General features: G+C 42.7%; 2 protein-coding genes across 2 annotated transcripts in view; both read left to right on the forward strand.

Annotated features, from left to right (window-relative positions):
- Nucleotides 1-247: 247 nt before the first annotated feature.
- On the forward strand, nucleotides 248-2,941 carry LOC138958747 (toll-like receptor 2 type-2). Its single transcript, XM_070330060.1, has 4 exons — nucleotides 248-406; nucleotides 1,124-1,372; nucleotides 1,810-1,982; nucleotides 2,509-2,941. The coding sequence occupies exons 1-4, from the start codon at nucleotides 248-250 to the stop codon at nucleotides 2,939-2,941; spliced, it is 1,014 nt and encodes a 337-aa protein (XP_070186161.1).
- Nucleotides 2,942-6,073: 3,132 nt separating this feature from the next.
- The window catches only part of LOC138958828 (uncharacterized), a 41,918-nt gene continuing 20,991 nt past the window's right edge, over nucleotides 6,074-27,000 (forward strand). The window contains exons 1-4 of the mRNA XM_070330163.1: nucleotides 6,074-8,442; nucleotides 8,778-8,953; nucleotides 10,707-11,161; nucleotides 26,165-27,000. The exon at nucleotides 26,165-27,000 is cut by the window's right edge and continues 864 nt beyond it. Of these exons, the coding sequence (XP_070186264.1) occupies nucleotides 6,241-8,442; nucleotides 8,778-8,953; nucleotides 10,707-11,161; nucleotides 26,165-27,000 (3,669 nt within the window). The 5' untranslated portion in view covers nucleotides 6,074-6,240. The remainder of the gene's footprint in view (nucleotides 8,443-8,777; nucleotides 8,954-10,706; nucleotides 11,162-26,164) is intronic.

Consider the following 27,000-nt stretch of genomic DNA (forward strand, 5'->3'; position numbering starts at 1 on the left):
CTGTTGCCAGGCCTCAGGATTCAGTGACATTGTAGCCAACTGTTCGGGACACAACGGAAATCTGACCTATATCCCTAGTGTATGGGATAACGTGACTTTCCTGGACTTGTCACTAAATAAGCTTAAAGCAATAGATTACTACTTTTTTGAAAACATCACCAGCATTCGAAAAGTTAATCTCAGCTACAACAGACTTGAGAGTATTGATCCTAAAGCATTTCTTCGAGTGAATTTGACATGTCTCATGATGAGCAACAACTTCAACGTGGATATTTCAAATCTGACTACCAGTGTGTTCAGTATGGGCTCTCTGGAGGAGCTAGACCTCAGCAACGCTTACGCCGTCAAATTACCCAAGAACATTTTCCAGAATTCACCTGGTCTGAAACGCCTGTATCTCCAAAGTGTACACCTTCGGGTTTGGAATACAAATATGTTCCAGTCACTTGAGGATCTCAAAATCTTGGGGCTAAGTGGGAACGACATGCGGTACATTTATATCAACACCAGTCGCACTTTTAAAAATCTGTCGGTTTTGGATCTCGAGGACAACGATCTGTGGGGCTTTCCGCGTTCTTGCGGGAACAGCGACGAACAGATTTTTCCAGAGTTGCAATTGCTTAACCTTGCTAGAAACAACATAAAAACACTGCCGAAAAATGTGTGCTTTCCCAAATTGCGAAAACTTATTATCGACCATAATCCTGTTGTGAAGCTTTCAAGCAACACCTTTAGTTCCGACAACTACCAACAGCTTACGTGTTTATCCATGGAGCATTTGGAACTTGAATACATTCAGCATTTTGCCTTCAACAACACATCGTTAAGGTTTTTGTCTTTCATGTACAACTACGTGGACTTTGTCGTCGAACATGTAAACGAGACCAGCTTTCAAGGTTTGCCTAATCTTGGCTTTCTGCAACTGGAGCAAAACTACATAAACAACGAAAGGTTCATTCAGCTTTTTGGACATCTGACGACACTCGAACACCTGTTCATCGGCAACACATACTTTGATGAAATCACAACTGACACTTTCGCCAATTTCCCGAATCTGAAAAATCTGACCCTCCATCGTAACTCTTTCTGGAAGATCCCTGAAGGTGTTTTTGATGGGCTGCAGAGGTTGACTCATCTGGACCTCAGCAACTGCAGAATCACTACCGTCAGCGAGGAGACCTTCAGCAGAGGTCTCCGAGTTCGTCTCAGGCATCTGGACTTAAGTGGTAACTACTTTCGCTGTGACTGTGACTTGTTGTGGTTCCGAGCCTGGCTGGGTAGAGATGCAGATGTCTTTTCAGGATCATGGGCGCACTATCAGTGTCGGAACTTTCGAAGTACCGACGTTGCGAAATTCCAGATGAATGAGCAGGTTGGTATTTAACCCTATCTCCTCTGTCCTTGTCTCGGTCTCTGTCTGTCTGACTTTGTCTCTGTCTCTTTCTTTTTCTCCCCCCTCCCCCTTCCCCTGGAGAGAGCATTTGTAAGTTATCTTTTGTCAACAAATGATTACTGTTTATTCTATCAAGGGTGACACAGGACGGCTTCTATGAACGAAAGAATGAATATGTCAGCTTCGGTTGTCCTTCATTGGAGAGAACATAAGATCAACCTCGAGTATTAAGCACGAATCACATGTGAGCAGCTCGAAGACATACAATTTTACAATTATAGTTAATGATTTACGCGAGCCTAGTTTTTGCGCTGAATTTTTAATTTGACAAATTTCTTTATTATTTTGTTGATTTGTTTATTTGGTTCATATTATATTATCTTTTTATATTTTTTACGGTGAAAAACATGTTTCAGGTATGCCTGCTGAGTCGTGAAGCTATAGTTATTACGATGGTGGTCATGGTGCTGTTGATGATGAAATTGACACTGACAGCTGTTGTCTTTCGATACCGCTGGCACATTCGTCTCCTGCTGTATGAGGTCTTCCGGGGTACGGGGCACAACCCGAGGCAAGGCTACCACTTCCGGTATGGACGTGATGGTGCATTAGAGCTGTCATGATTAAGTTAAACACTGAATGTTTACTAAGCAGTATTTTCTTATTGATAAAAAAAATTAACAAAACATGAGTGAAGTGTGACTCGACAAAAACCATAGCTGTGTCACAGATTTTGATCCTTTTAATTTTGATTAAGACACTCAATGCTTACTTAATAGTAGTATATTTGTTTTTAATCCAAAAATATATTTAACTATAACCGAGTGAAGTGTGTCTCGACAAATACAATAACTTTGTATTAGAACATGATCCTTTAGATGTTTGAGATTTTGGGAATGGTACTAAATAGACAACGTTTTGACAAGTCGATACATTATCTGATCGTTTTTCATCTTTTGTTTTCCTTTTTTCTTCTTTCTCTTTTTCTTTTTTAAGTGTTGGCGTTCTCATGTAATCCCTAGACATGACAAGTGTCATCAAACTGTCACGGAACTCCTGAATAATAACTTTTCTGGGGTAATAAATGCTGAAGCTGATTCATTCGGTTGTTGTAGATACGATCTGTTCGTGTCGTACGCCGAGGAGGATGTGAGCTGGCTCCGTCGTCACCTCATCCCAGAGCTTGAAGGCAGGCAAGGCGTGAAACTATGCGTCCACCAGCGAGACTTCACGCCGGGTCAGAACATCGTGGACAACATCTACCAAAGCGTGCAGGACAGTCGCAAGGTCCTGATGGTCTTCTCCAAACACTTCGCCCGCAGCCAGTGGTGTCAGTTCGAGCTGGCGCTGTGCCTGAGCCACGTAATCGACAACGGTGACGCGCTGCTGGTGGCGTGTGTGGATGACGTCACTAGCAGCACGGAGCTGACGCCCACCATGATGGCTGTGCTCAACACCACCACCTACATTCAGTGGGCGGAGGAGGAGGACGTCAAGGCGTCCTTCTGGGCCCGTATGAGGATCGTTCTCAACGACGCTGTTCCATGAGGAAACAATACTTTGGTTTACATTGAAGTTTGGAGAGTCTCATATGCTTCTTTGGAAGTATACCATGCTTACTGTGGCACCATCTTCACTATGTATTATAAGCGGACACAAAATCACTCCCCCAACGCAAGAAGTGTTTGTGTACAGTAGCCATTAACTATGGAACTTTTCAAAAGATCCATAGAGAATACTACAGGGTGACACGAAAAAAACAGATCCCACCAAAAGTTTAATATTTTCTGAAATAATCAGCCGATTCTTTTATTTTTTCAGGTGAGCCAAGCTGAAATGATGTTCTAACAGCCCACCAAGTTTGAGCTTCAAGATGTCATGGACAACGGAGCATAAGACATTTATAGTCGAGGCCTATTTTCGCCGGCGAACAGATTTGCTCGGGCTGCGCACAACAGACTCTCTGACTGAATCAATATTCCTCGGTGTCCTTGCTGATTTAGGTCGACCAGAGTGGGATCCCCTGTTAGGGTTTTTACTATTGAGGTTATTGACAGTCCCATGGTCTCTGAACTTATCCCTCCATCCATAGATAACTGATTTAACAGGAAAGTCTCTACGTCCAAACTGTCTTTTGAATTCCAGTTGAGCAGCGTGGATAGAATTCGACCGAAAATAGGCCTCGACTATAAATGTCTTATGCTCCGTTGTCCATGACATCTTGAAGCTCAAACTTGGTGGGCTGTTAGAACATCATTTCAGCTTGGCTCACCTGAAAAAATAAAAGAATCGGCTGATTATTTCAGAAAATATTAAACTTTTGGTGGGATCTGTTTTTTTCGTGTCACCCTGTACATGGCTTGCTGTGTCATACCAAATTTACACGAGTTGCTTTTTTAAAGATTGAAATGCGTGGTCTCTCTTACGTTTGTAGGAGAAACAAATCTCTAATGTCTTTAAAAATCTAGAATGTTTAAATGTCAAAGCTAATGCATTTAACATATCTCCAGCTCATAGATCTGCGTATTTTTTTCTGCCTTTTACGCGTGGATTTACGTAAAAGCAGGTAAGAATTGTTCGGCTCTTGTTGTTTAAGCACTGCCACTTAGAAGCAGGCAGTATCAAATGGAATTTTGGAAAGTTTCTCAAAAAGTATAAAAACCCACTTGATCAGCCCTCGACGCCCTTAGGTCTTGGTGTTCTCTCTTTTGAACAAAAGTTAACGAAAACCACAAGGATAAAGAAAACAACAATCAGTGCTTGGTTTCTCAGCATGTTTCGACAAAACTCTGTTCGAGTCAGTCGTCTATCTTTAATATGAGCTTGGCTGTTGAGAATATAAGTTCCCTCTTGAACGAACTTGAAGTACTGCCTAAACGCTTGAAGGGAAAAAAAGTCAAGTCTGCTATGAGCAACACTTCTTTTTTTTCTTTTTTCTTTAGATAGTATCGAACGTGTCAGACTTGATGGACATGTTTTTAAAGGACCGCAGGGCGTGAAACATCGTGAACGAATTGTCAAAACAATCAACGCATCTTCATAAGGCCCCCCCAAAAAAAGTTGTATGTTTCGGGGCTGGGCCGCTATTGCGCGGGGCCGCTATTGCGCGAATCTAACCCTATCCCTAACCCTAACCCTAACCCTAATCCTAACCCTAACCCTAAAGATTCGCGCAATAGCGGCCCCGCGCAATAGCGGCCCCACGCAATAGCGGGCCGACCCCGTATGTTTCTGGTAACATGGCTACAAAAAATAGGGTAAGTAGGTTGGTATTTTTTTTATTTTCTTATTTTTTGTTGTTGGTCAGGGTAGAAAATAACTATACAGTGACGCAAAGAGACTGGACTTACTATACAAAGAGAAAGACAACACATTACAAAACAAATGAGACAAAAGGGATGCGGGGTTATCCCCCTTGTGTCGTCTGCCGTCTGTTACTTTCGTTTTGAGGCGCTTTTTGTTTTTTTTGTTTTGTTACAAATGCAATAAAAAAAAAGTCTAGGGTCGGCGGGAAAAAACTAGGTAGGGTCGGGTGACCAGAAACATACAACTTTTTTTTTTTGCCTAACATTCTGCACACTCATGTAAATACATAAGATGAGCTTGTATGACAAGTTTTAGCACAATTATTTGCACACATTTCAAATAAATGACTAAAAAAAAATCAAAAAAAATCAAGTGTTATAAAACACACAATTATTGTGCAGTACCTATCCAATTTGTTGCCCTGGTGTACCAAATGGCTGATGAATGTGATGGAAGTAAACAGAACACTTTATCTATGATGGGCTGATTGCTAAAGCAAACTGTGTGAGTATTGTTGTATCTTGTTTGTGAAGTGTTTTACACTAATACATTCAATCAATCCAATCAATCAATGAGGCTTATATCGCGCATATTCCGTGGGTACAGTTCTAGGCGCTCTGCAGTGATGCCGTGTGAGATGAAATTTTATACGGCCAGTAATTGCAGCCATTTCGGCGCATATTTACCTTTCACGGCCTATTATTCCAAGTCACACGGGTATAGGTAAACAATTATTAACTGTGCCTAAGCAATTTTGCCAGGAAAGACCCTTTTGTCAATCGTGGGATCTTTAACGTGCACACCCAATGTAGTGTACACGGGGGGGGGGGGGGGGGGGGAGTTCGGACACCGAAGAGAGTCTGCACACAAAGTTGGGGTCAAAAGTCGTATCACTTCGTATTTTTTCCCCATTCATTTGAAAATGTCGCATATATTTTGCGAAAACTTTGTACACAAGCTCATTTTATTTATTTAGATTTGTGTGCAAACTGTCAGCACGATGAGTTCATAAACACCGGCTATGCGCCCCCTTAATGAGGTAACAACTTGTCACATGATTGAAAAATGACAAGGACGAGGAAAGATTTGTTTAGAGGTTTGCCGCCGCGCATACAAAACAAGAATTACTAACCTGTCCACTGAGTAGCACTCTCACAACAGGAGGAAATAATTGAAAGCTCTCCTCTGTCTGAGGCTCTCAACATTTTCTTAAAAATGGTTTCACGCGAGGAAGATACTGCAGGTGTGCTTGGTTGACAAACACTTCAAAAGGCCCAAGCTGAGGAAAAAGACGTCACCTTTCAGTTTAATCACTCAACTGTTAAATGTTGGCAGGAAAAAGATGTTTCACTTGACAGATAACACTCGTGTGTTAGGAGTAACTATAATTTTCATAAAATGTTATTGTGTGGACTGCCGGCGAAGTGTACACACAGACACTCTGTTCTGCCAGACAGTTGCCTCTATGCACGCATGCATAAAATGATCATTATTTCTACTTCATCAATTATAGCGGTACCACCCCCAGACACACGTTTAGAATGTTTTCTCAGAGTTTTCTTCTTGCTGTGGCTGTTTTTGTGGATTTGTCTTTGAAAGAGCTAGTGTGCGAGCCAAAACATGCCTATCTCGAAATACCGCAAGAACGAAAGTCAAGCGGAAGACAGTTCGGCCAAAACGGGAAGTCTTACCGGGACATGATGGGACCTGACGTCAACCGCGAGTCAAAGACTTCTCACTCATCTGGGGTCTTGTTCCTACGCTCAAAAACAACCCTCACTGGAAACACGTTTTCCCAAGCACCGACAGGAAAAACGACAACAAGTGAGACAACCGCGGTGAAATTGGGAACGTCTGAAGGAAAGCGTCCACAGAAAAATGAGCTGCGTCGAAGTGAGCACCACAAAAACACTCTTCAGCTTTCGACTGAAGCTGAGAGTTGGGGCAAAATCACCAAAATGCGTTCCAAAGGATTCAATGTGCTTAACAGGAACAAAAGATATGTGATCAACAGCGCGCAGTCAGAAATGCCTCCTAGTCTTTCTGGACACCCATCGAGATCCTTCAGGCAAAATGCACCTCACAACTTTGCTTCACGTGATGGAAATACGTTTTCTCAACGCCGGCAGCAAGCCTGGGCGAAGAAGCTTGAAGAAGGTGCTAGTGGGGATTCCCCCCTTGAATGGTGCAAGGTATCTCATGAAAATTCTAGCAGTGTGTCTAAAAACGGGGGGATCAACCAAGCAAAGTGTGGTTTGCGGTTTAATTGTCCGACCTTTGACGAGTGTGTGTCCGAAACAGGTGAGGGCAGTAACAGCGGTTCCGTGCCTGTTCTTCGTGAACTCTGCGGTGACGGTAATTATTGCTGCTGTTGCCAGATTCCCGGATTCGATGAAGTTGTAGCAAACTGTTCAAGGCACAGCGGGAAACTCAAATACATTCCAAAACTACCGGGCAATGTCACTTTCCTAGATTTTTCTGGTAATAGGATGGTTAACATCAGCTATGGGTTTTTTGAAAACATCACCAACGTTTCGAGCGTTGATCTCAGCTACAATAACCTGAAAACACTGGCTCCTGAGGCGTTTCGCGGTGTGAGGTTCTCCTGTATTATTATGGACAATAACTTTAACCTCGATATTTCGACATATGGGAGCACCGTATTCAACGTGAGCACTTTGCGAGAGGTGCACCTTAGCAACGCCTATGTTGTCTCAGTACCGGACGACATTTTCCGCAGTTCTCCTGGCCTGAAGCGGGTGTACCTGAAGAATGTCAACTTACGGAGCTGGAACACAGTGATGTTCCAACAGCTGAAGGATCTCCAAGTCTTGGAACTGAGTGGAAACGACATGCGTTTCATTACCGGGGACAAAACCAGCAGTTTTGAGAGTCTAACGGACTTGAACCTCGTGTTCAACGATCTCGATCGTTTTCCGAGGTCTTGTGTGCACGGCAGAAAGTCGATTTTCCCGAGTCTTCAAAAGCTGAACTTGTCCCGGAATAGTATAGTCAAAGTATCAAGTTATGGCCTCTGCTTCCCTAGCCTACAAGTGCTCGATATTGGTAACAATCCGATTGCGAAACTCGTCACTAACGTGTTTGGATCCCGCAACTTTCCCAGGCTTACGTGCCTGCACATGGAGCACCTTGAAGTTCGAGAGATCCAGTACCGTGCCTTCAACAACACTTCCTTGCAGTATTTGTCTCTCATGTACAACTACGTGGATTTCGTCATCGAAAATGTGAACGAGAGCAGCTTCAGAGGTCTTGACAACCTCGTGTTCCTGCAGCTGGAGCAGAACTATCTCGACAACAAGATGTTTCTCCGGCTCTTCGGCCATCTGACGACACTGAAGTATCTGTTCATCGGGAACACCTACTTTGACAGAATCACAACGGACACCTTCGCCCCGTTCCCGCATCTCAAAAGCATCACCCTGCATCGGAACTTTTTCTGGGAGATCCCTGAAGGCGTGTTTGACGGACTGCAGAACCTGACTCACCTGGACATCAGCAACAGCAGGATCACCACTGTCCGAGAGGGCACCTTCAGTGGAGACCTCATCGGACGTCTGGAGCATCTGGACCTGAGTGGGAACTTTTTCCGCTGTGACTGTGACTTGCTGTGGTTCCGCTGGTGGCTGCGGTCCAACACGTCTCTCTTCGACAACTCCTGGAGCGTTTACCAGTGTCAGAACCTTCCTGATACTAATGTTACATACTTTCAGATGAACGAACAAGTGAGACTAATTTTGCTGTTGTGCATTGGGGACGGGGGGTGATGTTTTGTTGTTGTTGATTATGCATATGGTTGCCCGCTGTAAGCTCACCAGTTGTTGTGGTCAGTTGTCGGCAACAAGCTATACATGTTAAAATGTTTTTTGAATACATAAACAGCCTATCGGTTTTTTTATTTTTTGTTTTATCAGCACAAATCAATAATGTCCTTGTACTGATACACTGCATGGAATTCCTTGTTACTGTCTGCAGCCATTAGAGAAGAACGGGTAAGAGAAACACCTGTGTGGTTTTTTTTACCTCGGGACACAAGACATAAACTGATGTGACATTGCAGGTGTGCCTGATGAGCCATGACGCCAGTGTGTTCACGGTGGTGGTGGTGACGCTGCTGATGATCATACTGACGCTGGTGGCCGTCGTCTTCCGGTACCGCTGGGCCATCCGTCTCCTGCTCTACGAGGCCTTCCGAGGCAAAGGTCACAACTCTCAACTGCCTGCAAACCTCTTCCGGTAAGACACAGAGAGGACCGAAGGACACATTTCATTGTAAAATATGTGATTATACGATTTTTGGAAATAACTCCGTCGGGTTTTTATGGGTTGGGAAAGAGTGAATGCCCTTGCTTTTCCTCTGACAAATAAACTTAATTTAAAACGTGCTCCTGTCCCCGTGTTTCCGACACACCCCTCGCTAGTGATTGGCCCCTCCAATGTTTGTCCGACACACCCCTCGCTAGTGATTGGCCCTCTAGTGATTGGCCCCTCCAATGTTTGTCAGACACCCCCCTCGTTAGTGATTGGCCCCTCCAATGTTTGTCAGACACACACCTCGCTAGTGATTGGCCCCTCTAATGTTTGAGACACACCCCTCGCTAGTGATTGGCCCCTCCAATGTCCGTCCGACACACCCCTCGGCAGTGATTGGCCCCTCTAATGTCCGTCCGACACACCCCTCGCTAGTGATTGGCCCCTCCAATGTTTGTCCGACACACCCCTCGCTAGTGATTGGCCCCTCCAATGTTTGTCCGACACACCCCTCGCTAGTGATTGGCCCCTCCAATGTGTGTCCGACACACCCCTCGCTAGTGATTGGCCCCTCCAATGTTTGTCCGACACACCCCTCGCTAGTGATTGGCCCCTCCAATGTTTGTCCGAGTAAAAAGCAAGGGTATTCACTCTTTCACAACCCATACAAACCTGACAGAGTTCTTTTCGTAACTCGTCTATTCCAAGGCATACCATAACCTTTGCTTTTCGCAAGCTTACTTTCTCGCCGAAGGCCTTGACTTCTCCCGACCCACAAGCCGCTTGGTTGAAACTGTTTTATTCAACGTTTGTGCATTATTTACAAAAAGACGCATATTGAGTAAACAACAACAAGCATAATGCTTATAGTGGTGTTTACAGTTTTCTAGAAAATTACATATAAATGGCGGCTGTTGTACAGTTTAAATGAAAAGCAAGCAAACATGAAAAGAAAATTGAATGAAAATTGTACATCAAAACAAAAATCCGTTTTAGAATACATATATAATATTTATGGTGTTAGCGAGTAAGAGATAGGGAGGGAGAGCGGGAGGGAGGGAGGGGGAAAGTGAGAGAGAGGGGGAGAGTGAGAAAGAGAGAGAGAGAGAGAGAGAGAGAGAGAGAGAGAGAGAGAGAGAGAGAGAGAGAGAGAGAGAGAGAGAGAGAGAGAGAGAGAGAGAGAGAGACGAGTAGACGTATCGATTTTGTTTTCACTTTACATGTTTATTTGTTCGAAACGGCCGGACTGTCCAATAAATTCCTGCCGCTTGCGACCGTTCTCCGGCCTATATAATTATCATCCTGCATACATTCTTCATGACATGAATACTTGTGTCCTTGACATTTCACCGTATCTTATCATTCCTCAGCATTTGTCCTAAACATGTTTGGCTGTATTTATTTATTTATTTAGTGGGAGATTTATATAGCGCTTGACGTTCTCTAAGCGCTTTACATATTCATTTCTGCCGTGTGAGATGGAATTTTTTACACAATATATCACGCATTCACATCGGCCAGTAAATCTCAAGCCATGACGGCGAATATTTACTTTACTATTATTCCAAGTCACACGGGTATTTGGTGGACTTTTTTTTTTTATCTATGCCTGTACATTTTTGCCAGGAAAGACCCTTTTGTCAATCGTGGGATCTTTAACGTGCACACCCCAATGTTGTGTATCTGATCCTGCACCTGGAGCAAATACCATGTCTATGATTTTCTTCTATTTCGTCAGATTCGACTTGTTCGTCTCGTACGCAGAGGAGGATGTGAGCTGGGTTCGCTCTCATCTATTACCAGAACTGGAACTTGGTCAAGGAGTGAGACTGTGCATCCACCAGCGCGACTTCACGCCGGGTCAGAACATCGTGGACAACATCTACCAAAGCGTGCAGGACAGTCGCAAGGTCCTGATGGTCTTCTCCAGACATTTCGCCCGCAGCCAGTGGTGTCAGTTCGAGCTGGCGCTGTGCCTGAGTCACGTGGTAGAGCATGACGACACCATGCTGGTGACGTGTGTGGATGACGTCACTAGCAGCACGGAGCTGACGCCCACCATGATGGCTGTGCTCAACACCACCACCTACATTCAGTGGGCAGAGGAGGATGACGCTAAGGCGTCCTTCTGGGGGAGGATGAGGATGGCGCTGGCTGACGGGTTTCAGCGAGAAAACCACGTAAACGCGGCCTAAGCTTAAAGGCCCAGTCTGCCTCAAATGGTTGACAGAACAATTTGAATCTTCTCACGAAAAAAGCAGTTCTAACCCTATGGAACACACTTGCGATAGCATTTAACAGCATTAAATGACACAGTTCGTTTTAATGGCTATTTAGCTTGCGTAAACCACACACTAGATTTCGTGGTTTATTTTACCCCTGAGCCATCGTGAACCCGTGTCACATACTTTCCTTTTTTTTCTCACAATTTCATCGTCAGTTTGTGATTTCTTTTTTTTTTTTTTTTTTTTTTTTTTATTTGCCAAGCACATCATTGTGGGGCTTTTAATCAGTAACATGCATCCGTCTACAATGTATCATCATTCATCCTTCAACATGTATCATAAATGGCAAGTATAAATATATATACAACATTAAGACATAACAGACAGACGAGAGAGAGAGAGAGAGAGGGAGAGAGAGAGAGAGAGAGAGAGAGAGTGAGAGTGAGAGTGAGAGAGAAAGAGAGAGGAAGAGAGAGAGAGAGAGAGAGTGAGAGTGAGAGTGAGAGAGAAAGAGAGAGGAAGAGAGAGAGAGAGAGAGAGAGAGAGAGAGAGAGAGAGAGAGAGAGGCGGGGGGTGGGGGTGGGTAATGATGGTGGTGGTATCATTTATAATGTATACTTTTTTTTTTTTTTTTTTTTTTTTTTCAAATTATCAAACGTTCCATGAACAAACTTCACCTCGTCTCGACTTATACAGTACTCACAATCTTCTAATGTACATTTCATTTTCCAATATACTATTCAAATCGTATCTATCACCATACTTATATTTACTAATCAGTTTGTGATTTCAATGCGACTCGCTATATCTGCAATAGCACGTAATTGTGTACCTCTGAATCTAAAATGCAACAAACGACTGCGAGTCACACGAACTTATCGGCGGCGGTTGGCTTCAAAGGAGCAAGCGCTATGCAGAAAATTCGTCTGCTTGCAAAAACACGGCCTTTGCGTGATCAGCTTCCGGGCCTCCTTTTATAAAACTTTCAAAACTTCGAGTTGTACTGATCTTGTCTTGATGACAAAAGAAAATATTTTATGATTTAAGAATGTTTGTGTTACAAGCTGTCAATTTATTATTAAGATTTTAAAAGTTAGTTCTAGCCAATCCGGCTGGCCACGCAAAAAATAAAGTAGGCCTATTTGAAAAATGCTCGCTCTTTACGGAGGGCACCTAGGATGTTCTCAAGCGGTGAGTGTTTAAACGAAAGGGTGTTTGTACTGTGTGTAAAAGCCTGACAGTGTCTGTGACCAGACACTGATGGTTTACATGAAGCTGAGTGTGCATTTAATGTAGCAGTACCGTGGAAAGTACACTTCGTCTTGTAAAATAACAGTAATTCACAGAGAACAAAGACCAAGAAGAGAACGTTGTTCACGGGGTGAATCATGACATTCGTTGGCGTGTTTCAACTATCGAACTCAGTTTCATATAATCATTATACCAAATGACGAACCAAAATGAAAATGTAATGTTTTGCCTCAACGGAATTTTCCCTTTTCATTTTGGCATTTATACAAATTGAAATGTTCAAATACTAATTTTGAAAGCTACTATTTTAACATATCCTCCCATAAAGAATCACATTTCCCCGCCTCCTCTCTCTCTGTCTCTCTCTGTCTTTCTGTCTAACTCTCTCTAACTGTCTGTCTGTCTGTCTGTCTGTCTCTCTCTCTCTCTCTCTCTCTCTCTCTCTCTCTCTCTCTCTGCTCTTTACTAGCTTTTGTTACTGAAATGCTGTAATGTAGAAAAGAAAGGACATTCGTGTATACATTTTTGTCAACGGCTGCTGTGTGTGTGTGTGTGTGTGTTGATACGTCAATGTATGTCTGGGTGCCTGTGTGTCATGGTGGCTGTGTGAGATTGTGTGTGTACGTGTTTGGGGGAGAGAGAGACAGAGACAGAGCCAGGGAGAGACATACAGACAGACAGGCAGGCGGCAGGCTGACAGACAGTCTGAGATCGGAGCACTAAACGACCAAAGGGAGGCAATCAGGACATTTGTGTACTCTCCATTTTAAGGTTTTCTCCCTTTATACCACTTTTATTTTTACATTTAGTCAAGTTTTGACTAAATGTTTTAACATATAAAAAAAAAAAATATATGTCTGGGGATATCATGCCCAGGAACTCCCGTGTAAAGTTTCTCTCAACCGCTCTATACAGACACACACACACACACACACAGACACAGACACAGAGACAGACACACACACAGACACAGACACAGACACACACACAGATACACACACAGACACACACGCAGACACAGACAGACAGACAGACAGACACACACAGACACACACACACAGACACACACACACACACACACAGACACAGACACAGAGACAGACACACACACAGACACAGACACAGACACACACGCAGACACAGACACACACACACACACACACACACACACACAGACACACGACACAGACACACGACACACACACAGACACAGACACACACACACACACACACACACACACACAGACACACGACACAGACACACGACACACATATATATATAAATAACATCAGACATTGTGAAAGAAACAATAACAAGTCGCGTAAGGCGAAATTATAACATTTAGTCAAGCTGTCGAACTAACATGAAACTTGGTTGAAAAATGAGAGCGCGACAGTGCCGCCTCAACTTTCACGAAAAGCCGGATATGACGTCATCAAAGACATTTATCAAAAAAATGAAAAAAACGTCTGAGGATATCATACCCAGGAACTCTCATGTCAAATTTTATAAAGATCGGTCCAGTAGTTTAGTCTGAATCGCTCTACACACACACACAGACAGACAGACACACACACATACACCACGACCCTCGTCTCGATTACACACAGACAGACAGACAGACACACACACATACACCACGACCCTCGTCTCGATTCCCCCCTCTATTCCGTGAGTTCAACAGCTTGACTGAATGTGGTTTGTTTGTTCGTTCATGTGCTGAAACTCCCACGGCTTTTACGTGTATGACCGTTTTTACCCCGCCGTTTAGGCAGCCATACGCCGCTTTCGGAGGAAGCATGCTGGGTATTTTCGTGTTTCTATAATCCACCGAACTCTGACATGGATTACAGGATCTTTTTTCGTGCGCACTTGGTCTTGTGCTTGCGTGTACACACGGGGGTGTTCGGACACCGAGGAGAGTCTGCACACAAAGTTGACTCTGAGAAATAAATCTCTCGCCGAACGTGGGGACGAACTCACGCTGACAGCGGCCAACTGGATACAAATCCAGCGCGCTACCGACTGAGCTACATCCCCGCCCACTGAATGTAGTAATTTCGCCTTACGCGACTTGTTTGGTTTTTGTAAGTATTTCTTAGAGTTGACGCAAATTCATTGTGAAGGGTGACTTTGTTGACCATTCATATTCGAGACATTCTGTCATCTTTCTGGTGACGGGATACAATACAGTATACACTATATTCTCTCTCTCTCTCTCTCTCTCTCTCTCTCTCTCTCTCTCTCTCTCTCTCTCTCTCTCTGCATTACAGTCTCAAAAAGTTCATTTATTTGCCCTAAAGAAATTTCTTGGTGTTGGATCACGCACACCCAACGATTTTGTGTACGGCGAGATGAATAGGTATTCCATTTATGTGAATGCTGCGTTGTGTTAAATATTAGTTGAAGTTGTTAAGAATGGACGTAAATAGATTGGCACATAAAGCCTATAAAATGTTGCGTGAACTGGATGAAAGAGGTAAAAGAAACTGGGTGTCTAGCGTACGTTGTAAATTATGTCAGAATGGTTTTGGGTTTGTATGGATGAATCAAGGAGTGCAAGATGAGAACCGTTTTTTGAAAGATTTCAGAGAAAGATTGATTGATTGTAGATGGCAGGAATGGAATTTTCATGTTCAGAACAGTGATAGATTTGCGTTGTATAGGACATTTTGCACTGTGCACGAAGTAAAACCTTATTTATTATTGAACATGGATAGGCATTTGAAAATTATTATGGCAAGATTCCGAGGTGGAATAACAGAACTATTTGTGCACGTTAATCGATATAAGAGATACGATGCAGATATGTTGCTATGCCCATTGTGCAGGGAACGTAAGGAAGATGAGTTTCATTTTGTGCTTTGTTGCCCCGCACTTCGTGATTTGCGATGCCAGTTTATTCCCGCTAAGTTTTATAGAAACCCAAGTTTACACAAGTTTTCTATGCTTATGGCATCTGTGAATGAAGGTATTGTTCGAAAGTTGTCAGTTTATGTGTACAAAGCATTTCGGCTACGTAGTGTTGTTATGTCTTAGTTCATGTAAGCCTACGATATTTTTATTTGAAATGTAATGTCTTAGTTTGTGTATGATTTATTTCATTTGATTTGTGTGCAAATGTCATTATGTCATTGCATATATGTTCACCCCCCTCATAAGGGGCTATGGCCTAAATGAGTAAACAATCCAATCCAATCCAATCCAATCTCTCTCTCTCTCTCTCTCTCTCTCTCTCTCTCTCTCTCTCTCTCTCTCTCTCTCTCTCTCTCTCTCTCTCTCTCTCTTAAGGCCCCGCATCGATTTGTTTAAAACTAGTTTTTCTTATTCTGGTGCATACCTTTGGAATTCACTACCTTTAAATATCAAGTCATGTCTGTCATTATGTAGAGGTTACATGCCGAGTCTCAGTGATTATTAAAAATAATGGTCGAAGTTAGCGGATCATGAAAAATGCGAGCTTTAGCGAGCTTTTTCATGACCGCGAACTGAGACCATTATTTTTTATAATCACTGAGACGAGGTGTGTAACCTCTTTATTCCTCCTTTCTTCAGTTATTCAAAGAAAAGAGGAGGTTTTTTTTGCGAAAGTTTGATCGAATCCTATTCACTCAACCAGTCAACCTGCGCAGGCGATCGATTAATGCGCGGTTGTATAGTTCCGTGCAAATCATTTCATTCTGTTAACACTTCTTGTCAGTTTTCCTATTTTGGACTAAAATCAAGTACACAGATATGCTGTTATTCTGCTGTGGCAGCAAAGGCAGATATTGTGTGTTCTGTATATGTTTTGGTATCGCTTAGGATAATGTTCTTTCGTCAAATGGGACTAGCAGACGAACTTTTGCACCCGTGTTCCAACGTTAAAAACTGTATGAAGTTCAGTTTTCTGGGGAAAATAGTGTATGAAACCGCTTTATGTTGTTTAAATTGATGAGATGTGTGCATTTGGTTGCGTGTGATCTGTTTATTAAATGAAATATTGTTGAAAACTGACCGTCGGATTGCAGTCTGTTGTCGAAGAAACTGAGTGAAAAGAAGGGGAACTACTCTTGTCGCTAGACAAAGTATGAGTTACTTGCCTTGCGGGAAATTGCTTGTGATGAACGTTTGAGCACGGCAAATCTAGATTCAGAAAACAACCGAACTCATGGATTTTATATGAAGATTCATGTGTTCAGGCCTGTAGTTGTTAATTTAAATGCGGTATGTTTGTATTGTTTGCTCCAGAGATGTATACTTCGTACGTTAGAGCGTTCGGAACTTTTCAGTCGCAAAAAGTAGTACCGAAACAGAACAACTTCTCAACCCATTGCACTATCGAGGATTCAGGCTGTTGCTGGGTCGTTATTTGTTTGGTTGCTGGGTCATTATCGAAAAATAACTACCCCTACAAGTTTACAGAGGTAAAGAAGCAGAGGGGGGAATAACTTCTTTTAAAAGACAGCTCCGAAAGCACCTCTCTAACGACTAAGTCGGTGTACAATTTGTGCGAGTGTGTGTGAGGATGTGTGAAAGAGAAAGTGTTTTGTAAACGCCATGAGCCTCGATCCCCTCTGGGAGGGTATGTGCGTAGAAATACTCCCTAATAATAATAATAAAATATAGTATGCTTCCATTAACAATTGAATTTTTTATTTTTATTTTGTTATACTTTTCCCTACATAATTTTGTTTTATTTGATTTTTTGTTTAAATGTTTTCATTATTCATATTTGTTCTTTGTTTCATGTGTGTATTATAGTAGGGACTAGCTGTAAGAAAGGACCATATGGACCTAATGCTATCATCCCTCGGTAATAAAGTTTTCGAGTTCGAGTTCGAGTTCTCTCTCTCTCTCTCTCTCTCTCTCTCTCTCTCTCTCTCTCTCTCTCTCTCTCTGTCTCTCTGTCTCTGTCTCTCTGTCTCTCTGTCTCTGTCTCTCTCTCTCTCTCTCTCTCTCTCTCTCTCTCTCTCTCTCATTCATTACAGTCATTGGCAAGTTCTGTTTCCGAAAAGACAGATAAATGTGAGGCGAAGAAAGGAACCATGCCATGAATAGTATCACCCTTCAGTGTTTCCAAGTGAAAACCGCGCCAAGCTTCTCAGTGTGGCCTTCGATGACTTTTCAAGAGATGCAGTTGAACAAAGCGTGTGACTCTGACCATGTTTTATTTTGAGCATTGATATTGAAGAGAGACTGAGAGAGACAGAGACAGAGACAGAGACAGAGACAGAGGGCGGGTGAGGGGGAGAAAGAAACACAAACACACAAACACACAGACTCGAGCATGCACACACTATCAGCGCGTAGTGCTTTTAGTTATGCGCTATAAAAATCTCCTTAATAAATAAATCACACACAAACACACACACACACACACACACACACACTCACACACACACTCACACACACACACACACACACACACTACACACACACTCACACACACATACACACACACACACACACACTCACACACACATACACACACACACACACACACTCACACACACACATACACACACCACACACCACACATACATACTTACACACACACACACACACACACACACACACACACACATAATATATGTTACAGTTAATCTGTGAAACCAGGTAATACGTGTATTAACTAGGTAATACATGAATTAACTGACGGAAAAAACAGTTAATTCATGTATTACCTAAAATAGTTTAGTTGATACACGTATTCCCTGGTTTCACAGATTAACTGTAACATATACCCACACGCGTGTGTATCCCGCTCCTCTCTGTGTGTTGTAGGCGACCCTTGGCAGAAAGAGAGAAAGATTATATTTCGATAACAATTCTTTTGAGAAAATCACGAGTAATGTGAAGTGTATTGTAATCAGCTTTTGGCACACGATTCACCTGTCTTAGTTTAAGCCGTGAGTCATTTTTGTGTGGCTTACTTTTATGATTAAAGTTCAGGCCACAAAAGTATGTCGGTGCACTTATATAATGATCCGTTGTGCCGTTGTTTCGTAGCATATAAGTCTGTGCACATTGTGAGTCAGGGGGGAATACCCTGGCGGAAAATTCCTGTTGTGTGCTTTTTCTGAGGAAATAAACGCAGTTGCAGGAGAAATAGGAGGAGAGGGACGAGAAATAGAATACGATGGTTCGGGATAGGGTTTGTGAGTGTATGTGTGTTTGTGTGTTTGTGTGTGTGTGTGTGTTCGTTCGTGTGAGCGTGTATGCCGTGTGTGTGTGTGTGTGTGTGAGTGCGCGTGTTTGAGTGCATGTGTACGTGTGTGACTGAGTGTGTGTGTCCTGTGCGTGTCTGTGCGTGTGTGTATGTGTGTGTGTGTTTATATATACGTGTTTGTGTTCGTGTGCGTGTGTGTTTGTCTGTGTCAGTGTGTGTGTGTTGTACCCTGGCGGAAAACCCTTTTGGGTGCTTTTTCTCGGGAAAAGACAGCAGGTTGTTGCCTTTGGTTTGTCTGACCTGTTGTTCACGTTGTCGTACTTTTCTTTCATTACACCCTTTCCTTTTTCACATTTAGTCAAGTTTTGACTAAATGTTTTGACAAAGACGGGGAATCGAAACGAGGGTCGTTGTGTATGTGTGTAAGTATGTGTGTATGTGTGTGTGTGTGTGTGTGTGTGTGTGTGTGTGTGTGTGTGTGTGTGTGTGTGTGTGTCACGGGTGTAGAGCGATTCAGAGAAAACTACTAAACCGACCTTCATGAAATGTCACATGAGAGTTCCTGGGTATGATATGCCCGGTCATGTTTTTCTTTTTTTCGATAAATCTCTTTGATGACGTCATATCCGGCTTTTTGTGAAAGTTGAGGCCGCACTGTCACGCCCTCATTCTTCAATCAAATTGATTGAAATTTTGGTCAAGCAATCTTCGTCAAAGTCCGGACTTTGGTATTGCATTTCAGCATGGAGGCTTAAAAATTAATTAATAAGTTTATTTATAAAAAATCTGAAAATTGTGATTAAAATTATTTTTGTATAAAACGATCCAAAAACAATTTAATCTTATTCTTCGTCATTTCCTGATTCCAAAAACATATAATTATGTTATATTAGGATTTGAAACAAGCTCTGAAAATTAAAAATATAAAAAATATGATTAAATTTAAATTTCCGAAATCGATTTAAAAACTATTTCATCGTATTCCTTGTCGGTTCTTGATTCCATAAACATATAGATATGTTATATTTGGATTAAACACAAGCTCAGAAATTTTAAAAGAATACAGGTACAGAAAAGCGTACTATCACGCTCAGCGCAACCACTACCGCGCTATACTGCCTTGCTAATTTCACTGCCTTTTCCACGAGCGGGGGGCTGACGATGCTAAACGGTCTTGGTGAAAAAATGTAGTGCGTTCAGTTTCATTATGTGAGTTCGACAGCTTGACAAAATGTAGGAATTTCGCCTTACGCGACTTGTTTTTTTTTGCTCTTCGATGTATTCTAGTTGAGCCAAAAAAGGATTGAACTGTCTGTGAGGCAGGTGTGCTTGTAACCCCGGGATGAACTCTGCAAACATGGTTACCCTTGTAACTCACTCTAGCAGGCAAGCAGGCACACTGACACACACAAACACACACATTTACACGGCACGCATGCACGCACATAAACACACACTAACACTAACACACACAAACACACACATGCACGAACGCTTGCACGCACGCACTCAAGCACGCAGACACACACACGCACAGAGCGAGAGCTGAGAGAGGGAGAGACGCATGCATGTGTGTGAACCCCCCCCCCCCCCCCATCTTTCTCTCTTTCTCTCTCTGTGTGTCTCATACCGCCCCCTCCTTCTCCACATTCTCCTGTGACAAGATTATTGTGACATTGAGTCGACGACCGTTGTCTGATTTCTGCTTTTCACCCGCCGCCATTTCTTTCATTTGACAGAACGGTCGGATAATAATGGCTGCACATGCATGCCACATGGATGTGTGCGGCCGTGGCTGCATCCGACATGTCACGTGCCATAATCACTGCCTAACAGATCACATGAAATGATGTACATTGTTAGTGATTAAATGTCAAAAACAGTACAGGAGATTCTTTTTTTATGCCCTCCGAGTTTAAGACTTCCTCCACGTTAAGCCCTGTTTTATCACATGTTCTGTTCGTAACCTATGTACATCTACCTCCATTTTAAGACTCCCTCCTGTATAGGTCTGATTTTCTAAGATTTGGGGGAGTCTTAAAAGGGAGGTTCCACTGTATAGAAATTCCGTGCAATAGCTGTATAGAAATTCCGTGCAATAGCTGTATAGAAATTCCGTGCAATAGCTGTATAGAAATTCCGTGCAATAGCTGCAGTTTGCACAAAAGCCGGGCGGCGAAGGGGGTCATGCCAATACGTCCCAGTACCATTGTGTCCCAGTCCCATTGCGTCCCCAAAAAATGCCGTCTCATTGCGTCCCATTAAGCAATCCCATTGGGTCCCAATACCATTGGGTCCCAGTGCCATTGCGTCCCGTACCATTGCGTCCCAACAAAATTGCGTGTCGATAGGTCCCAAGAAAATTGCATCTCGATACGTCCCATAAAGGAATCCCATTACGTCCCCGTACCATTACGTCCCAAGACAATTGGGCAGTGTGTGTGTGTGTGTGTGTGTGTGTGTGTGTGTGTGTGTGTGTGTGTGTGTGTGTGTGTGTGTGTGTGTGTGTGTGTGTGTGTGGCATGGATATTGTACGACAGAGTAGGTCAGCGAAAGGATGAAAATGAACAGTGGATTTTATAAGTACGGAGTATCTTACCTTATATTATCCGAGTAATTTCAAGCTTCAAGATTGCATAAATTTACGTAGCAATAATGTTGAAGCCTGTATATGCACTTACTTGACACATTTATTTTTTTCTCTTTTCTATTGTGTTTTGGTAAAAAAAAAATGTTGTTGTTGTTGTTGGTTGTTGTTGTTGATGTTGATGATGATGATGATGATGATGACGACGAGATGATGATAATGATGATGCTTGTGGAGATGATGATAATGATGATGATCGTGGAGAAGAAAAGAAGAAGGCCTTTATAATGTTCCTTTTTTTTTTTAGGCGTGTGTTACTTACAGTACCTGTTTATGTAAAGTAACATCACAGTTTCTCGCCCAATAATATTTAATTCAAGTGTCTTCGATTTATGAATCCAAAAGGAATTTTGATCGCAGGAGGGTTGCAGAGTAATATGTTAAATGTTAAACATGTACATACGAACCCGGATTTTACCAGAATATGCAGTTGTTGATTTTTAAAGATACGGTTGTGTTTGTTAAAGTCATTAAACAGGAAGAAAAATGAAATGATTTGTTATTGAAACATCGTCCCATGTAGAACTAGTCTATGTCACTGATTGTGCATGTATGTATATTGTGTGTGTGTGTGTGTGTGTGTGTGTGTGTGTGTATGTGTGTGTGTGTGTGTGTGTTTGTGTGTGTGTGTGTGTGTGTGTGTGTTATGTACGTATGTATGTAGGTGTCTGTGTCTACATTTGTGCGTGTATGGGTTTCGCTATCTGTATGTCTCGGTGTCTATGTGCTGAAGGTTCGATGACTGGACAGTCAGTCTAGCTTTTCTCAGAAACGGGTTTAAACATCGTCTACTCAGTAAATAAGCCTACAGTCATGTTCGGTTACATACAGTGGAATACAAAGCGGTGTACCGTACTGTTTCTGTATTTTCTTTGTGTCGAGCACCGCTAAAGCATATATTAATTTTACACTTCGGTTTAGGTTAGCGTGCTTCAGTTCATTTTAAAAGAAAGAACATGGTTACCTCAGAAAACCTGTAAGGAAAGCAAGGAGCGCCTCAAAACAAACAAACTGACATGCAATATCCTTTACAGTTTCTGATTATATCGTGAAGGATTTTTCTTTCTCCCATGAACAAACATTTATTTATTTATTTATTCATTTTTATTTTTTTCCACTTCACCTCATCTTGACTAACCGGTACACATCTTTTTATTTTATTTTAATTTGTGAAATACTGCTATGTACCGACACAATTTTCATAACAAATCGTGTTGAACGCGTTTTGTAATAAAAATTGTGTAATCCGAACACGATTTGTAATACATTTATTACAAAACGCATTTTTATTACAAAACGTGTCGCTACACTGCTACAATAACATCTCAGAAATTAAATTCACTAGTATTGGGACCTAATGGTACGGGGACGCAATGGCACGTAATTGTATTGGGACGTAATGGTACTGGGACGCAATGGTACTGGGGCCCAATGGTATTGGGACGCAATGGTACTGGGACGCAATGGTACTGGGACGTAATGGTACTGGGACGTAATGGTACTGGGACGTAATGGTATGTTCCCCGGCGAAGGACACTGTGACAATATTCCGACCCCTACCGCTCAGTCTTGGCTGAGTCATCTGTGCCGGAATTACCCACTTTCAATTCTAGTAGATCGCTGGTATGTTCGCTTTGCCATCAGTTTATTTCGAGGACATACTTATTTCAGTTTCCCATTCTTTTTAACCTTATTTCCGCTGTAAACGTCCGCCGGGTTTTCTCCGTCATCAGTTTAGCTTTCTTGCCCAGTGACTCAAGTTTTATTTGAGGTTTGCTTGCTACAAAGTTCATGTTAGAAAAAGCTCATATATTATTCTGTCACGTTTTTAAGTTAATTTGTGACTAAATGTATTCCGATAGAACAAGAATCGAAATGAGGTGTGTGTGTGTGTGTGTGTGTGTGTGTGTGTGTGTGTGTGTGTGTGTGTGTGTGTGTGTGTGTGCGTGCGTGCGTGCGTGCGAGCGTATGTACGTGCGTGCGTGTGTGTGTGTGTGTGTAATTTCCCCAAAACAACACCACAGATCTTCATGAAACGTAACGTACGCATAAATTCTTCCAGACAATATCACCATAGTCTTTCTTGGTGTGTATTTGATGACGTCATACCCAGTCGTTAAAAAGTTGAGGCCGCACTGTGGAGACCGCATATATTCCAATCAAACGCATTGACATTTTTGTCAAACAATCTTTGGATTGAAGTTAAGCTCCTAAATAAACTTAAAATTTGATTTGCTATTTTTTTTAATTGAAAGTGCAACCACAAATTAAAGAATGATTGCATTGCGTTCAGTATATTTTCCTGAATCCAATAATATATGCAATTGTTGTGTTTAAACTGGATTTGCGCTAAAAAAAATAAAATAAAATAAAGACATCAATTTATACTGTTGGCTTCTGTTACCAAGACCACTGATCGAGTCAGTGTTATATCCGTCGAAGAGTTTCGGCCATCCCAGGAGTTTCGGCCAGCCCAGGACTTTCTATATTTACTGGGTGATCCTGTGAGTTTCAGTTTCATTCTTTTAGCCCGACAGATTTACGTAATGTTTGACATTGCTTTACGCGACTTGTTTTCCTTTTTCACTAACGAAACATGGAAAGCTAACCAAACCTTTGCTTCGCAACGAAGGCTGAAGCAAGATTCTTTGCTTACGTATTGTCTTATAAAATGTAAGAGTTATCAAGCCTGGGCATATGGTTTCAACAGCGTTTATTCCGTTACATGAATACAAAGTGATAATAAAGGCGCACAACACAATAAACTTATAACAGTGCTGACGGGCGCTGTGGCGTGGTGGTAAGACGTCGGCCTCTTAATCGGAAGGTCGAGGTTCGAATCCCGGCCGCGGCCGCCTGGTGGGTTAAGTGTGGAGATTTTTCCGATCTCCCAGGTCAACTTATGTGCAGACCTGCTAGTGGCTTATCCCCCTTCGTGTGTACACGCAAGCACAAGACCAAGTGCGCACAGAAAAGATCCTGTAATCCATGTCACTTAGAAACAAACGAGTAATGTGGCCGACGATATTGTAAATGCATGATATTCAAACCAATCAAAACAACTATAACAACAACAACCACAACAACAACAACAACAACAACAACGACGACAGCGACAGCGAAAACTAAAGCAACAATAGGCATATCTGATATAGCGAGCAGAACAGTTTTCACGGGAAAGACAGTGACTTTAAAGTGGCACTGCTCGCCAACAGAAGTGTTGCCATTTTTCAGAAATCTACCACCATCTCGCTGAGTAGGAAACCGAAAGTGAAGCGTCGGCGCGGTTCTCATGCGCCGTGCGGCCTTTCTCGCTTCAAACATGTTTTTCAACAGCCTTTAGATAAGAGTAGAGAATTACGATTTACTTGTGCCTACGTGATAACGTGCACCATAAGGCCTTGTGACAAAAGATATTTGCGAAAGAGTGCGAGTGATGTTTAATCGTTGATTGCCAAATTGGAAAATGTGCTGCGGCGGAAACCTTACATCTCAGCCTTCAACTGATCGCGGTATGGTGTTGGACATTTCACAATATTATGCTGCATGCAGTTTCAACGGAAAAAAACAATTCAGTCACTTTTTCACTTGGACCTTCACCAGTCTCCAGACGAAAGGAAGAAAGAAAGAAACCAGGAAAGAAAACCTAGATAACAAGAACTAATCAATCACCTTTGAGAGAAAAAAAAACCCACGAAAGCAAGATTTCAACGAAAATGGCGATAACATTGTGTACGCCAATGTCGTAAAATACAATAACAAACTTGTAAGGCCAAAAAAAAATAGGTGTGGTTACGGTAACATAGCCCCAAAAAATAGGGTAGGAAGGTAGGCAATCACTTTTTTTTTTAAACTTTTTTTTCTAATGTGTACAAATTAAACCTACTCGACAGGGAAATAAGTGTGCGACTCGGGCGCTTTCGCTGTCATTGCGTTTTCTGCACTCGTTTTCTTGTTTTTTGTGGGTTTTTTGTTGACAAATGTAATAAAAAGTTATAGGGTCGGCCCCTAAAAATAGGGTAGGTCGGGTTACCGTAACCACACCTATTTTTTTTTAGGCCTTATCAAAGACAGAAATGATCAATCAATTTAGACAGAAAAAGATGGGGAACGGGTGGGGGGCAGTCCGAAACCATCTAAACGAGGAAATAAAACGGTTTCCGTTCGGCTTCACCAATCGCTACATGCATGATTTCGAGTGAAAATACATATATGCGGGATTACCAGACGAAACGAAAGCACTTCTTGAAAGCAGCGAACAACAAGTTGACTTTTTTACTCCGAGACTGAACCGTTGTAAAGACGGCAACGCCCGTTGTTGTTCGTGTGTTGAAAACACAAAGAGCGTGTTATAAACAAAAAAGAGGAGTGGGATATTAAAAAAAAGAGGCGTGGGAAAGGGGCTGTCAGTGTCATTTCGTTTTTGTGCCGTTTCTCAAGCGGATATACATGTAGGTTTTTTTTCTCAACATCTGTGACTGCGACTCAAATCAACACATCGTCATTCACCGGACGAAGACAAGATCGAAAACTTACCCGACTGACAGAATGCATTTCGTATGCTTCCTCTCACTATCGGCCTTTTGTCTTTGTTTGAAATCTGAAGAAGTGAGCAATGAACCGAAACATCTGTTATCGTTGGTGAAACGTTCGAACTCAAACGGAGATTTTTCTGAAGGGAGAGGACTCTTAGGGCTAGAGGCACACGGATCAAACAGCAAGTTAAACTCAATTCGTAACAAACAGTCAGGTACTCTTTCTGCGACGAAGGAAACGATCGGTGTTACTCAAGGAAAACACAGGAAAAAAGAACCAGGACGATTTCACGTAGCCGACAAACTGCATCGTCCTGAAGGGAATTTTGCACGTGGAAAAGGAAGAAAACGACTGAGAAGAAACGTGTTACAATTATCACGTGAAGCTGCCAGACCCGAGCCAAGGCGACGGAAACCACACATAAACGTCCACGACATCGTCCCACAAGATCAGGACTGGCTCCAAGAACTGCTCCGGGACGATTCCGGCGAATCACCGGCAGTCTGGTGCCAGAAACCGCAATACAACACAACGAATCATGCCCACATCGACCTTGGGGGGAGAGGAGGAGACACGGGGGGCAGTAAGGCCATAACCTGTCCGCGCACAAAGCTTTGCGGAGGAGGAACCGAAGCAGAGAGCAGTGATGGCGGCAGTGAGTTTTCGTCAGCACGTGAACCCCTTGCAAGGACTCAGTGCGGTGATGGGTTTTGCTGCTGCTGCGAAAGGGGAATAGCCAACTGCTCGGGGCACGAGAGAAATCTTCACTACATTCCCAAACTGCCCGCCGACATCACTGTGCTGATTTTCTCCAAAAACAATCTCGTGGGCATCAACACGACAGACTTCTTCGACAACGTCACCGACATTTTCCATCTCGACCTCAGCTACAACCAGCTTCGTCACCTGAATTCAAGCGCATTTGACAAGCTTCACAACCTGACGGTGCTCTACCTGGACAATAACTACTACCTGGATTTCTCGGCCTACAGGGCAGCTGTGTTCACCATCAATACCCTGGAGGTGTTGGACCTGAGTAATGCTTACGCCGGTACGCTTCCCGAGGACGTGTTTTACATCCATCCTCTTCCTCGGCTGCGGAGACTGCACATGAACAGCGTGGATCTGCGTACGTGGAACGCCACTGTTTTCCAGCGCCTCGAGAACCTAGAGCTCTTAGAAATGTCTCAGAACGACATGCGCTTCATCTACGCGAACCAT

The sequence above is a fragment of the Littorina saxatilis genome, linkage group LG1, assembly GCF_037325665.1.
Source record: "Littorina saxatilis isolate snail1 linkage group LG1, US_GU_Lsax_2.0, whole genome shotgun sequence".
NCBI classification, from domain to species: Eukaryota; Metazoa; Mollusca; class Gastropoda; order Littorinimorpha; family Littorinidae; genus Littorina; species Littorina saxatilis.

What these genes read in the sequence shown, in the direction of transcription:
- LOC138958747 (XM_070330060.1), top strand. Translation starts at nt 248, where the DNA reads ATGAGCAACAACTTCAACGTGGATATTTCAAATCTGACTACCAGTGTG. An exon ending in AATTCCAGATGAATGAGCAG is followed by an intron (nt 1,373 to 1,809) that starts GTTGGTATTTAA and finishes AACATGTTTCAG; the next exon opens with GTATGCCTGCTGAGTCGTGA. An exon ending in AGGCAAGGCTACCACTTCCG is followed by an intron (nt 1,983 to 2,508) that starts GTATGGACGTGA and finishes CGGTTGTTGTAG; the next exon opens with ATACGATCTGTTCGTGTCGT.